The 14,519-nt window shown below is 40.8% G+C and overlaps 1 protein-coding gene across 4 annotated transcripts in view; it reads right to left on the bottom strand.

The window, feature by feature from the left end:
* HERC2 (HECT and RLD domain containing E3 ubiquitin protein ligase 2) overlaps positions 1-14,519 on the bottom strand; it is a 214,175-nt gene that overhangs the window by 108,294 nt on the left and 91,362 nt on the right. For all 4 annotated transcript variants that reach the window (XM_047772566.1, XM_047772568.1, XM_047772567.1 and 1 more), the window contains 10 exons: positions 13,474-13,624; positions 10,658-10,872; positions 10,267-10,399; positions 10,040-10,167; positions 9,752-9,947; positions 6,397-6,530; positions 5,625-5,798; positions 5,411-5,547; positions 5,144-5,295; positions 4,294-4,485 (listed from right to left, as the gene is read on the bottom strand). In XM_047772566.1, coding sequence (XP_047628522.1) covers positions 4,294-4,485; positions 5,144-5,295; positions 5,411-5,547; positions 5,625-5,798; positions 6,397-6,530; positions 9,752-9,947; positions 10,040-10,167; positions 10,267-10,399; positions 10,658-10,872; positions 13,474-13,624 — 1,612 coding nt within the window. The remainder of the gene's footprint in view (positions 1-4,293; positions 4,486-5,143; positions 5,296-5,410; positions 5,548-5,624; positions 5,799-6,396; positions 6,531-9,751; positions 9,948-10,039; positions 10,168-10,266; positions 10,400-10,657; positions 10,873-13,473; positions 13,625-14,519) is intronic.

Here is a 14,519-nt window from a genome sequence, read left to right as displayed (position 1 = left end):
GTGGTCTCAGGGACCCTGACACAGGGATGGCAGCAATGGGATTCTCTAGAACAAGCCTGACTCACTCAAGGATTTCAAAAGCTTTGCTTGGTACAAGCAAGAATGCAAGAGTGGAACATGATGAACATTTGGCCCTGGTGGCCAAGAAATCACCACCCATGGTATGAAATAGAAGCTGAGCTGTCAGCTGTGAGAAGTAAAATTTAACAATAAATTCAACCACACGAGTCAGCCTGCTGGCCCGAATGAGAGGAAAACACAACCCTGGTAACCCTGTGGTCTTCGTTCTCTCACCAGGTGGGAGGAAAACGTGCCCTGAACATTGCCAAAGATGGGCTTAGGTGGGACAAGAATGTGAAGTTTGGAGTTCCCATTGTGGCTCAGCAGATTAAGAACCTGGCATAGTGTCCGTGAGGATGAGGGTTTGATCCCTGGCTTTGCTCAGTGGGTTAAGGATCCAGCGTTGCTACAAGCTGGAGCGTAGGTCACTGACACGGCTCAGATCTGGTGTTACTGTGGCTGTGGCCTCAGCTGCAGCCTCAGCTACAGCTCCAATTCCCTAGCCTAGGAACTTGCATATGCTACAGGTGCAGCTGAAAGAAGAAAAAAAGGAAAAAGAATGAAGTTTGTGTTCCTCCCTCCTCGAAGACTGAGGAAAAAAAAAAAAAAGGCTATTCAATTAAGGTCTGAAGTAAAGCTTTAGATAAACTGGAGGGGAAAAAAATCACCTTTTCTTCAGGTTGGCAGTGCCCTTATGAGGCCCCAGAAGGGGCAGGGGTTACATTCCAGCTGGGATCTACCCTGGCAGCTTTAATGTTAACCATGTAAATGCTGAATTTGCTAATGGTTTGAATACATTTTGCAGTAAGAAAAACAGGGGAATTTTTTTAAGTGGTTTTGTATTTTGTGGCTATTACATATGCATGTTTACATAAAAATTAATATGAAGTATTATATGCTTACAATTTCTTATATGAAAGAGAAGTCACCTTGATCAGGGAAAATGACAAATATAGATATGTATTTATTGGACACAACTCCCTTGCTTTTTGCAGCCAGTAGGCATATTAGAATTTAAACTCTTCAGTACCATTAACAGAAGCAGCCCCATAAGTAATGATCTGTGCTATGACTTTTATCACTGGAACCACTGGAAAAAAAGGAGATGGCATAAAAAGATGAGCCATTTCTAGATGAAAATACACAAAGCTTTTTTTTTTTGGTCTCTTTTTGGGGCCACACTCACGGTATACAGGCTGGGGGTAGAATTGGAGTGGCAGCTGCTGGCCACAGCCATAGCCACAGCAACTCAGGATCCAAGCCACGTCCGTGACCTACACCACAGCTCACAGCAACAATGGATCCTTAAGCCACTGAGCAAGGCCAGGGATCAAACCCACAATCTCCTTGTCGGGTTCATTAACCACTAATGCACGATGGGAACTCCTAAGCTTTTTTTTAAAAGCAGTTTTTAGTTGCTAAAGAGATATGCAGGAATCAGATCTCTACTCATAGAGGCTGATGCATAATTTCTGAATGAGGTGTAGGCACAAAGACTGACAAAATCAAAGAACTAAGGATAGCTTTGCTCTTTCATTTGTACTTAGAACACTGAGCCTGCAGCCTCTCCAAATTTCAGGCAAAGAACATTATAAGCCAATCGGATCTAACAGACATATAGAGACACTCTACACAGAAAAGGCAGAACACACATTCTTCTCAGAGATACTCTACACAAAACGGGCAGAACACCCACTCTTCTCAGGGACACAGAGAACACTGTCCAGAAGCGTCCATATGTTAGGCCACACAACAAGTCTCAATAAATTGAAATAGACTAAAATCATATAAATTATCTTCTCTGACAAAAATGGAATAAAACTAGAATTAACAGAAGGAAAACTGGAAAATTCACAAGTATGTGGGAATTAACATGCACTTAAACAGCCAGCTAAAGAAAGAAAAATCACAAGAGAATAATACCCTGAGACAAATGAACACAAGAGATCAACATACCAAAACTTACGGGATGCAGAAAAATCACTACTAAGGGGAAAATTTAAATCTATTAACGTGTACATTAAAAACAAAAAACTCAATGGGACTGGCAGCATCTCTGCAGGGCCAGGGCACATGTAGATCCCCATCCTTAAAGGATCCAGCATTGCCGCACAGCATAGGTCACAACCAAGGATCAAATCTGATCCCAGGCCTGGGAACTCCACATGCCATGGGGCAGCCAAAAAAGAAAAAGAAAAAAAAAGGAGTTCCCATTGTAGATCAGTGGTAACGACCCTGACTAGTATCAATGAGGATGCGGGTTTGATCCCTGGTCTCACTCAGTGGGTTAAGGATCTGGAGTTAACCATAAGCTGTGGGGTGGGTTGCAGATGGATCCTGAGTTGCTGTGGCTGTGGCACAGGCCGGCAGCTACAGCTTCAATTGGACCCTCTAGCTTGGGAACTTCTATATGCCACAGGTGCAGCCCTAAAAAGCAAAAACAAAAAACTAACAAAAAAAAGGATTAACACCAATTCTCAAATTCTTTCAAAGACAAAATAGGTGGAAACTACTTCCTAATTAACTCTATGAGGCTAGCATTATCTTGATAACAATAAAACTATAAAATACTTCTCAAAGAAATGAAAAACCTAAATAAATATAAAGGCATCCCATGTGCATGGAATTAAAGACTACTATTAAGATGGTAATATTCTTCAACAGGATCTACGGATTCAATACAATCCCTACAAAACTCCAATGGCCTTTTTGCATACATGGAAAGTCATATGGAAATATAAGGGACCCAAAATAAAATAATTTTGAGAAAGAAAATCAAAGTTGAAGGACTCACCTGTCAATTTAAAAACTTACAACAAAGCTACAATGTTCAAAACAATGTGGGACTGGCATAATAACAGACACACAGACCATCAGGACAGAAGTGAATCTAGAAATAAACTAAAGTATCTACAGTCTAATGATTTTTGACAAGGGTTCTAAGAACTTGAGTCTTCTCAACAAATGGTATTGGAACAGCTGGATAACCAAAAAGAAATACAGTGAAACCTTACCCATACCATATTAAAAAGTTACCTTAAAATGAGTCAAACATCTGAACACGAGACTCGAAAGAAAAAATAAGTTTTTTAATTTTTAAAAATTATTTATTTATTTATTTTTGTCTTTTTCAGGGCTGCACCCATGGCATATGTAGGTTCCCAGGCTAGGGGTCTAATCGGAGCTGTACCCAGTCAGAGCTCTGTCCTATGCCAGAGCCACAGCAATGCTAGATCCAAGCCATGTCTTCGACCTACACCACAGCTCACAGCAACGCCAGATCCTTAGCCCACTGAGCAAGGCCAGGGATCAAACCCTCAACCTCATGGTTCCTAGTCAGATTTGTTTCCACTGTGCCATGACGGGAACTCCAAAAGAAAAAATATAATGGGTAATCCTCATGACCTTGTGTTTGGCAATGATTTCTTAGACATGACATCAAAATAATAATAGATAAATGAGACAATCAAATTTTAAAATTTCTGTTCATCGAAGTAAAAAAAAAAAAATCTTCAAATCATGTAACTTCTAAAAGTTTAGCATCCAGATATGTAGCCCCACAACTCAACAACACAAACAACTCAATTTTTAAATGGTCAAAGGATCTGAATAGACATTTCTCCAAGAAAGATATATGAGCACATGTAAAAAAGCTCAACATCATTCAGTATTAGTGAAGTGTAAAACAAACCACAATGAAATACTTCACAGCAAATGGGGTGGCCTTAACTAAAAATAAAACAGGGAGTTCCCGATGTGGCTCAGTGGTTAACGAATCTGACCAGGAACCATGAAGTTGCAGCTTCGATCCCTGGCCTCAATCAGTGGGTTAAGGATCTGGAGTTAACCATAAGCTGTGGTGTAGGTTGCAGACGCGGCTTGGATCTAGTGTTGCTATGAAATAGCGATGTTATATGAAATATCCAAAAGAGCCAACTCCACAGAGACAGAAAGCAGATTTGCTGTTGCCAATAGCTGGGGGAGTGGGAAATCAGGAGTCATTAAATGCTAAATGGATACAGTTTTGCATTTGGGGTGATGAAAAGTTATGGAACTAGATGGTAGTCATGCTTGTACAACACTGTAGATGTGCTTACTGACAATGAATCATAAACTAAAGGTAAATTTATGTTATTTTTACTTTACTACAATAAAGATACAGTTTATAAAAGGAGAGAGAGAGAGATCAAGGCAAAACCTTGGCATTTTCACAAAGGGCAACTGCAAACCCACCAATGAGCCGAAGGGCTGTCTGTGTGAGGGCGAGCGTGCCAGAGTTCAGCAGGAGGCTCAGGTTGTGGGGGCCGTGCTGCAGGGTGAGCATGCTGAGCATGACCAGGAGAAAGCGAGCTTGTGGGGTCGTCCCCAGGCTTGGCCCTGATGGGTTCTCATTGGTAATGGTTTGCAGAGGGACAGGCTGGATACCTACAAAGAATTGGCACCTATATAAATCTCTTAAGCATGGACACAAGAACATACATGATACAGAAAGCATTAGCTTTATTTCAGATTTTTTTAAAAGTCTGTCTTCTTCATCAGATTTCCCATAGCATATGGACATCAGGAAGATCTGTATTGCTTTGCAATAATCATACCATCACTCCGCATCTGTCTAAAAAACTTATCACATGGCTCTTCTAAATATCCCTGGTGGCTTACACATTTCATTCAAAATATAAGAGAGATATTTCACTTCTCTCCCACAAAACCAATCCTACCACTTCTCTGCAAATGCTCAAACTGTCCAGGAAATTAAGTATTAATACAGAATACACATTTTAGGGTGTATGGTGTAAGCAGCATACGTGAAAATATTAAAATGTAAAAGATTTTTATTAAGATATTACAAGAGTGCATCTTCTGCCACATTTTGAAAGTTTTGTTTAAAATTTGAGAAAGTTTCAAGCGGCTTAGATTATCATTCTAATGTATATTCTATTAAAGTTGTCAAAGCAAAAATCAGCATTTGCAAGTTTCCAGAACATATAATTGAGAACTAGACTAGAGAATAATGCTGATGTCATCATTGGCACTTTGACAGCGATTTTAATACAGCCTTTTAGCCAGCAGATTTTTAACTCACCAAGCTCTTTAAATTTGGCATTTGCATCCATCAAAACATTTCGAATATTCTGAACAGCCCAGGCATACAGTTTGCCAAAAGTTACTTCAAGCAGCATCCGATTAAAAGGTGGGATCAAATCAACATCCTTTAAACAATCTGTAAGAGGTTCCCTTTCAAACAAAGATGAAGAATTTTACTTAGATACTGCCAACTTTTAACTTCAACAGAACAATACTTTGTTGCCACAGCTTCCCTTAATTAAGAAAAAGTGTTATGAAGTTTTACCCTATATCAATCCCCTCTGGAATAAGCCTTTGCCATCCACAGAACATAGCATACTGCACAGATGGAAGTAAGAAGTTTTTGGAGGCCAGTTTTAAAATTGTATCTATCCCTTCCAGGCGAACCTCTGCTCTCTCCAACTGCAAAACACCAAGGCATACCTGTTAAGTGTTTATGTATTATCCAAGGCAGAGAAGAATGTTCTCAGCAAATTTACCTGTTTTAGTAGGCATTTTCTCATTTTTTCCACATCCACTGGTTCTTCTTTAAGGACAAATTCAGCAATTGTACTGAGGAGTGCAGACTGAGGATAAAGACCCTGAACATTCTGCTTCAGCCATTTGTATTTGTGAACACCTGTAACAGTACTCAAGATTGGCTGCCATTTATCCTGACAAAGAAAAACCATTTTCACTGTTAACCCTATTTATATTAACATGTGCTCTAAAACTACAAAAAAAAAAATTATAAAGAGTTACTTGAACGAAATATAAATAAATGCTCCTAGGTTTAAATTGGTAAAAAATTTTAAATTTAGTAACTAATTTATGGTAAAAACAACTATATCATAAACAGGATTATGAGTGAATTCAGCTCTACACTTATGTACTTTGGAATGGGCTAACCTGGCATACAAGGTTAGATTACCATCCATATTAACAGTTCCAGGGACCAGGACAGTTTCTGGAACAAAGGATATAGTCAATGGATGAGTGAATAAATGAATCAATGAATAAATGGTAAACAAATAAGGATATAATCAATGTACTATTAAAAGCAAAGGGAAACATTTCTCTAGCTATCAACTTGACGAGGGCACCACAAGTCAAGTGTGTTTGAGGATCACTGCAGCAGTTACTCATGCCTTTAATAACCCACTATACTCCCTATGCTTCAGAGATTTAAGAACAAAGTGACAATACTTGTGGATTCCTTTGCAATGTGCTGTGTTTCTATTAAGCCAGTATTAGAACCAAAAAATACTTCACCTTGGGTGATTTAATTGTTATGGGCCTTTTGTCCACATTAATAGGACTGTGAGGCAGAATACAAGCTTCTTCTAAATCACTCTCTCCATTTCCGATTTTTTCTTCATCATCTGTAGATTCTGGCTTCTTAGGAGCTATGTTTAAAAACATTATATATTATAAAAATCATTAAATATGACTTTAAGAGATGTTTAAATTTGCATGAAAGTAAAAGATATATTTTATTCAAAGAAATAGCACTGCCAAATGCTCAAAGTACAAAAGTAAAAACTATCATAATTATTCTCAGATGAAATCCAGTGATAACGCTTTGCCACTCCATATCAGGGACAGAAAGACAGTGACAGTCAGGAGGAGCCCTAAAGAAGGGGAAGTCAAGGAGTTAGCGAACTTTTACATAAAGACTTTTTCAGTCTTTGCAGGCCATTTGGTCTACTGCAAACACTCAACGCTGCTGCTGTAGCATGAAAAGTAGCTAAGTTTACCTATGGATATTGTCATTTAAACTTCATATAATTTTCTTTCTCTTTTTCCTTCTTTTTTTTTTTTTTTTTGCCTCATCCACAGCATGTGGACGTTCCTGGGCCTGGGATCAAACCCGCATCACAGCTGGAACCAGAGCTATGGTAGTGACAATGTCGGATCTTTGACCTGCTAGGCCACCAGGGAACTCCTTGACTTCATATAATTTTCAGGCATCAAACATATTCTTCTTTTGATTTTTTAGAAAAATAATTTTAAAAATGCAAAACCCAGCCTTAGCTCATGGACAGTACATAGCAAGCAGCAGGCTGTATTTACCCTTAGACCCTAGCTTGCCCATTTTGGACTAGTGCAGTGGTTCTGTCACCAAAGTGCAACTGTATCAACTGGATGCCTCTATGTTAGTCTTTTTTTTTCTTGTTCTTTTTATGGTAGCAGGTGCAGCACATGGAAGTTCCTGGGCTAAGGGTCAAATCAGAGCTGCAGCTGCTGGCCTACTCCATGGCCAGAGCAACACAGGATCTGAGCTGCATCTGTGATCCATGCTGCAACTTGCAGCAAAGCCGGATCCTTAACCCACCGAGCAAGGCCAGGGATCGAACCCACGACCACACGGTTCCTAGTCAGATTCGAGAACCACTGCACCACGACAGGAACTCCTGTATGGTGTTGCTTCCCAATATGTGATCCTCTTTGAGGATTTTAGTCTAATTCTTCTCAGCATATAATATAAATTACAAACAACATCCTAATAAACCTGGGCAAGAAAACATTAACATAGTAGGTCTGGGTTGCTCAAACCCTGCAAATTCCCTGTCCTCGCTGGCCCTCGGCTGGCTCCTATGAGCTGAGCTCTGAGCCCTTAGCACGTTCTGCCTGAGAAGAGAGTTTCTGCGTGCCTGCGGCATAGGACCACCTTTACCACCAGCGTGACCAGATAGCTTGTGACTAAATGGCAACTGCCTATGTCTGCTTTGGGTGGAATCTGGGTAGCTGAGAGCAATCTTTAAGGCCCATGTAGCCACGGTACTGACCCTCAACAATAACCCTGGACACCAAGGCCCAGGTGAGGACCCATGGCTGACAGCCCTTCATGCATGTCACTTGTCACAGCTGAGAGAATCAAGTATGACCCTAGAGAGGACACTGGAAGCCTGGGCCTGGTTTCCTTTGGAATTCCCTCCAAGCTCATTTTCTTTTGCTAATTATTACCTGTACCCTTTCACAGTTAACAAGCCATAACCATGAGTATAACAGCTCTTCTGAGTCCTGTGGAGCCCTACCAGTGAGTCATCAAATTTAACAAAATACCAGTAATACTAATTATTTATATGTTATTATTAAATATATAAACCCACAAGAACATTTAAGAGGTGACAGGGTGAGCTGAGAGTCCAGGGAGGCAATGGCCATGTGGGGGTGGGACCGTTCTTCCTCAAACAGAACTGGCTGTCTTATGAGTTACCCAGCTACCTGGATTAAAGGACACTCAAAAGTGTTCTTACCATATTTACTGATGCAGAGCATCTCTGCATTCAGGAAAGGATAAGCTATCGTTTAACGGTTTGCCCAGGAACCATCAATTCAGGATGGCTTCTAAAACAAGGTAGTTTTTCACGACATTACTGTTTGCAAGGTCCACAAAAACCCAGTAATTAATATTGTTTAATAGGGTAATCCGGGTATAAATCAATATAATTCATAAGAATACAATCCAAAATTTCAACAGCCTTGTTTCTAATCACAAGACCAAAATATAAAGTATTGTATATATCTTCACTCACATTTTGGTTAATACAAAAACTCTTTTCCATACTCCTACACCACTGCTGCCTGAAAATGTTAGTAACTCTTTTGGTTCCTTTTATAACAGTCCTCCATGTATCAGAATACTGAATATATCCAAGTAAAAACATTTCTTTACAAGAAAGCCAAGGTTAATCAAAAGATTAAATGTTCCCACAGAGCTCATTACCAGGACACGTGATTAAAAAAACACTCCCTTTTCCCCATCAATTTAATAAAGTTCACAGTATTTTCAGCATCAATTTACTAGTGACCAGATTGTAACACAATAAAATATTTTTAGCCATAAAAAGAAACGAAGTACCAGTGAATGCTAAATGAAATAAGCCAGATACAAAAGGCTAAATTTTATATGATTTCATTTATATGAAATATTTTATCGCCTGAATATACTGCATTTTATTTATCCATTCATCCACTGCTGGAAATGGCTTATATCTGCCTTTTGGCCATGGTGAGTAATACTGCTAGGAACATTTGTATACATTTTCTTTGTTTGCGCACCTGTTTTCTCCAGTTCTTTCGTTTATACATCTAAGAGTGGAATTGCAGGGTCATATGGTAATCCTATGTTCACTTTGCTGAGGAACTGCCAGAGTATTCCATGGCACTCCAACATTTTTACATTCCCACTAGTTTATCCTTGTCCAGTTTCTCCATGTCCTTGCTGACTCTAGTTATTTTCTGTTTATTTCTTGTCTTTTTCAGCACCTCACCCGCAGCATATGGAGGTGAGTATCATAATACACTGAATCCCGAAGTTGCATTATTATCTGATGTCTTGGAAAAGTAAGCAGGATTTGTATATTTAATCACAAATAATACACAGGACTTCCCTAGGGGCCTAGCAGGGATCCAGTATTGTCACTGCTGTGGCACAAGTACAACCTCTGGCCCAGGAACTTCCATGTGTTGAGGGTGAGGCCCAAAAAAAAAAAAAGAAAATCATAATACACATAACAAACGTTATGGCTGTTATGAAAATGCCACAGCCTCTCAGCCAACAGCCTCTCAAACCATGGATACCTATACTCTGAAAGCGTCCTCCTATCTTTTACCCTCTTACCTCTCTTCTTCCTTCGTTCTCGAATTATCTTCTGAGCAATCCTCCTCCAACGAGGCAAAGAACTTAATAGTTTAAACTTGGACATTATAGAAAGGTCATTACAAACTGCAGGTCTCAGTTCATTAAAGAGGAACCTCAAACGTTCAATGACTGGGGCACAAACCTCCTTGTAAGAACGACCCTGTTCTTGATGTGTCTACAAAGTTAAATACGAAAGGACAATTTAACAACAAATACTTCACCAACTGTCCACAAAGCACTGAGGAAAGAGAATCAACATCTATTTACCTTAATGAGTGAACATTTTGCTTGGTAGACAACTCTACAAACATCCACCACTGATTTAGGCAATGTTCTGTGTTTTACCTGCTCAATACCAAGGGCACCTGCATGAACTAAAGATAATGCCACGTGACCTGCAAAAGACATTTAAAAGAAAGGGCAGCATAGGCATAAATGCGTACTATATGGCAGCTGAACAATCTATAGTACAGCTAAAATATTGACTTTCATACCTAAATCTTCATGTTTTAAGAGGCAACATAACAGCAAGCGGCCGACTTCCTCCACAGGATGCTCAGGAGGAAAAGTGATGGGCGTGGTCAAGTGGCACTGCCTACAGTACCTCTCTATTTGACACAGAAAGTCCTGCAACAGAAACAGCTGGCGGTAACTTCAGAGCCTCTCTCACAACACCATCATGAACTCCAAACCAAGTTCCACGGCATAGCTTCTGAAGCATTTGCGATCATCTTCTGAAACCTCACCGGCACATTGAACTAAACCAGCCTTTCACCTCAAAACAAGCTCTCCAAAAAATATGTACACAAAGTCTGTGCTAGAGTATTCATGTGTCAAAGTCCTAAAGGAAACAGAGGGCAATAAGTGTGGGAAGGCCTTGCTCACCTTCACGTTGTGATCCTGAATGTTATTGTCAGCAATGGCTTGCAGGAATGCCTGGGAATGGTCACCCAGGGCTCGTCTGTGGGAGCAGAGCCGGGACTTGCTGGCAGGAGTGCCCCCAGGAGAGCTGCAGTGGTCCTCGTCTTTCTCCTCATTGTAACTGTAGTGGATCTGGCTGGTCTGCAGGCCTCCAGAGAAGATGGATGACTGAAGCCACTCTAGAAAGTGCACATACAAATGTTCAAAATACACCTGAATGCACTGTTCAGAAATAAATACTGGGAAAAAAAAAGAGAACTAAGTGCTTCACTGAAGAGATGAAATTCAAACCCACATCTAATATATTTATGTAAACTGGGTTATAATTCCTGTATCTACATGAAAAAAAACTTTCCGGTTACTCATCACATCTTGAGCATGGGGTCAGAATCCAATCTAACAGTTCCAGTCCAACATTTACCAGATACTTGCTCAAGGAACTGTCTGGTTCCACAGGTACCATGTGAAGACGGGGGCTTTGCTTTCTAACAGGGAGAACAGTATTGAGGCACCGCTTACACAAGCCATCAATAAGTTTCAATTGGGATAGCTGTACGCCACACTACAGGGTGGACTGAGTGTTTGGAAGCAAGCTCCCCACTATTCAGAGGAAGGAATTTGCTGGAATCCGAATGAAGACCAAGATGCCAAGTATTGAGGTAAGGGAACAGCATATGTGAGGAGTTCCATGGAGAACATGCTCAGGGCAGCCACATCTCCTCTAGGGTATTAGTCAATTAAAAACAATGACAACCTACTGAACGCAGAAGAAGTAAGAGATGGCTCTTTGGAGACATAAGATCCAGTGGACTGTAAGAGACCTATATGAGGCACAGGCCAAGCCCCACAAGAAGATGCCATCCATCAGTGCAAATGGGGACAACTCATTATAACTGCTATGATAAGGGGAGTGAGACTCACCAAAAAATAATCAGTTTGTACATAACTACATATCTTTTCAATAATTTATACCATCAAAATATTCCTCTAGAAGTTCCCATCATGGCTCAGCAGTTAGCGAACCCGACTAGCATCCATGACGACATGCGTTTGATCCCTGGCCGTGCTCAGTGGGTTAAGGATCTGGCATTGCTGTGAGCTGTGGTGTAGGTCACAGACACGGCTTGGATCCCAAGTTGCTGTGGCTGTGGTGTAGGCCGGCGGCTATAGCTCCGAATGGATCCCTAGCCTGGGAACCTCCATGTGCTGCAGGTGTGGCCCTAAAAATACAAAAAGACAAAAAAAAAAATTCCTCCAAAACCCCAGCAATCAAATCTTGGGTGCAGTCACTGTTCTTTTACTAGAAATTTAGATTTTAGAGCATCCAGAGACATTCTCCAAAATGCCACAATACTTCTAAAATGCAAATGCAATCAGACCCTCCCTGGCTCTCTCCATTTAGAACTCCCTCTTGTCTCTCAAAGATACTTCTCTGATGGTGGCTTCTGATATCCTAGAATGGGCAGACTCCCCTACACTGGGCCCACAGAACTTACTGCCCCCCTCTACTCTGACATTTCCCAGTTTCTTGCTGATTGAGATGCTTACCTGCAAGTCTACAGTACTTTAGATCTCTGGAGGAAGAGGACAAGTCCACTCACTGTCTTAGAAGCTCTGTAGGCAGCAAAGCACCTAGCACTTTTGCTCTGGAAGACAGGCTGAGCAGGTGCCATGGCCATCCTTGTCCACTAGCCTTCTCCACTAACCCTCCACATACATGATGAGCAGCTCAAAGCTGATTTTCTCATTGATGCCCTCACATACCCAGTCTGCTGGGACACTAATTTCAGAATGGCTCCACATCCACAAAGTCTTTCTCTCCACCTACTCTCCAACTCCCAATCCACTTACACATCTCCACTTTATCCTTTACCACCATCCAACCTGATTTGCTTATCATGTCTGGCTCGTCATCACAAAGGAAGCACCTGAGGGCAGAGGTGTAACTAATTCTATACCTACTCCCTTGCTGCCTAACATGGTAACTCACAGAAGTAATTACTTGACAGATGCTTGTTGAATGGTCAATAAAAAGATGGATGGAGAAATGTACAAATATGTGAAGGGATATTTAAACCTATATTATGGGTTATGGAGAAAATTTAATACTCTAAGTGGTTACAAAGGTTGCCATCCCACGTATTTGGTATGAGTCTTATAAAAACACAATCCTCCAATAGAACAGTACTCTCAAGAGGAAGGGCTGATTCACACCACCTGGATTTCTGGGCACACGAGGAGATGACAGCTGAGCTGAGCCCATCTGTTAGAGGATGCAGAAGTGAGATCAGGCACAGGACAACCTTCCTACACACCTGTTAGCTTCCTTTTCTGCCAGAGGTTGTGAGTATAAATGCAAGCCGCTCACAGCAATTTCTAATTAACTGGTTTAGTCTCACTGTCCTTATTTTTCCTCATCAATAACTGTGTTGATTTTTCCTTTTCTAATCTTTTTTTTTTTTTTCTTTTTCACTTTTTGGGGCCACTCCTGCAGCATGTGGAAATTCCCAGGCTAGGGGCCCAATCAGAGCTGCAGCTGCCAGCCACAGCCACACCAGATGTGAACTGTATCTGCGACCTACACCACAGATCATGACAATGCCAGATCCTTAACCCACTGAGTGAGGCCAGGGGTTGAACTCATGTCCTCATAGATACTAGTCGGGTTCGTAACCTGCTAAGCCAACAGGAACTCCCCTTTCTGTTCAATTCTTAATGGCACTTACAACTCAGCTGAAATAACCTGCTAATCTGTTAGCAGAAAATGAAATTTTTCTTACTGGCACATTCAACCTCAACTGGAGACAGTGGTGTGCTCATAGCTAAATAGGAAGCATGTAATCCAAGAAGCAGGCCCAGATTCCTCTCAGTGTCTATCAAGGGTGAAGACAGACTTCCCAAATCTGGTATGGTAACAACTTCTTGGTCAGGCTGGGAAAGATAAATTTCATCATTAGTATGAGAAAACAGGGTTAATTAAACACTTAAACCAAGAAGAGTAACAGCTTTTATCCTGAAAAAAAACACCATAATAAAGATTATATCCTATAATAGTGAGCTCAGGCTGCTGCCAAAATAAAAGACACAAGCCACACATGCCCTACAAAGCAGAGAGTAAACACATAGGTCTACTGGTAGAAAATCTTATAAATGACTTAGCTAGAAAATTCCTTAAAGATTCAAATAGAAGGAGTTCCCATTGTGGCACAGTGGTTAACGAATCCGACTAGGAACCGTGAGGTTGCAGGTTCAGTCCCTGGCCTAGCTCAGTGGGTTAAGGATCCGGCATTGCCATGAGCTGTGGTGTAGGCTGCAGACGCGGCTCGGATCCCACGTTGCTGTGGCTCTGGTGTAGGCTGGAGGCTACAGCTCCGATTAGACCCCTAGCCTGGGAACCTCCATATGCACGGGAGTGGCCCAAGAAAAGGCAAAAAGACAGGAAAAAAAAAAAAAGAATCAAATAGAAGTCTCCAGAGTAACTGTACACAATGCTTCCAAAAACATATAGAATTGTTATATGTATAAAGAACCCCCCCAAAAAAACCCCAAAAATATGAGATGACAGATATTGCTATGAGTTAGTGAACTGTGACTACACACGTGGAGGAAATAAGTGTATTCAAACAAAGAACAAACAGAAAAGAAAGAGTGCAAATGAAAATCATCTTAAACCCTGCCAGTTACATTAGAAAATTTAGAAACTAAGTTCATTTTCCCTTCACAAAATGTTTTAAGTCTTACCCGTAAGGCATTTAATACATTTTATTACCTCTGGGTCCATATCTGGAAAGCCAATCCCAATATAGAAATTTCAATGTTCATGAGT

The sequence above is a fragment of the Phacochoerus africanus genome, chromosome 3 (genome assembly GCF_016906955.1).
Source record: "Phacochoerus africanus isolate WHEZ1 chromosome 3, ROS_Pafr_v1, whole genome shotgun sequence".
In the NCBI taxonomy this organism is placed as follows: Eukaryota; Metazoa; Chordata; class Mammalia; order Artiodactyla; family Suidae; genus Phacochoerus; species Phacochoerus africanus.
Note: the sequence above shows the minus strand (reverse complement) of the source record. Positions and strands in the feature narration are given on the sequence as shown.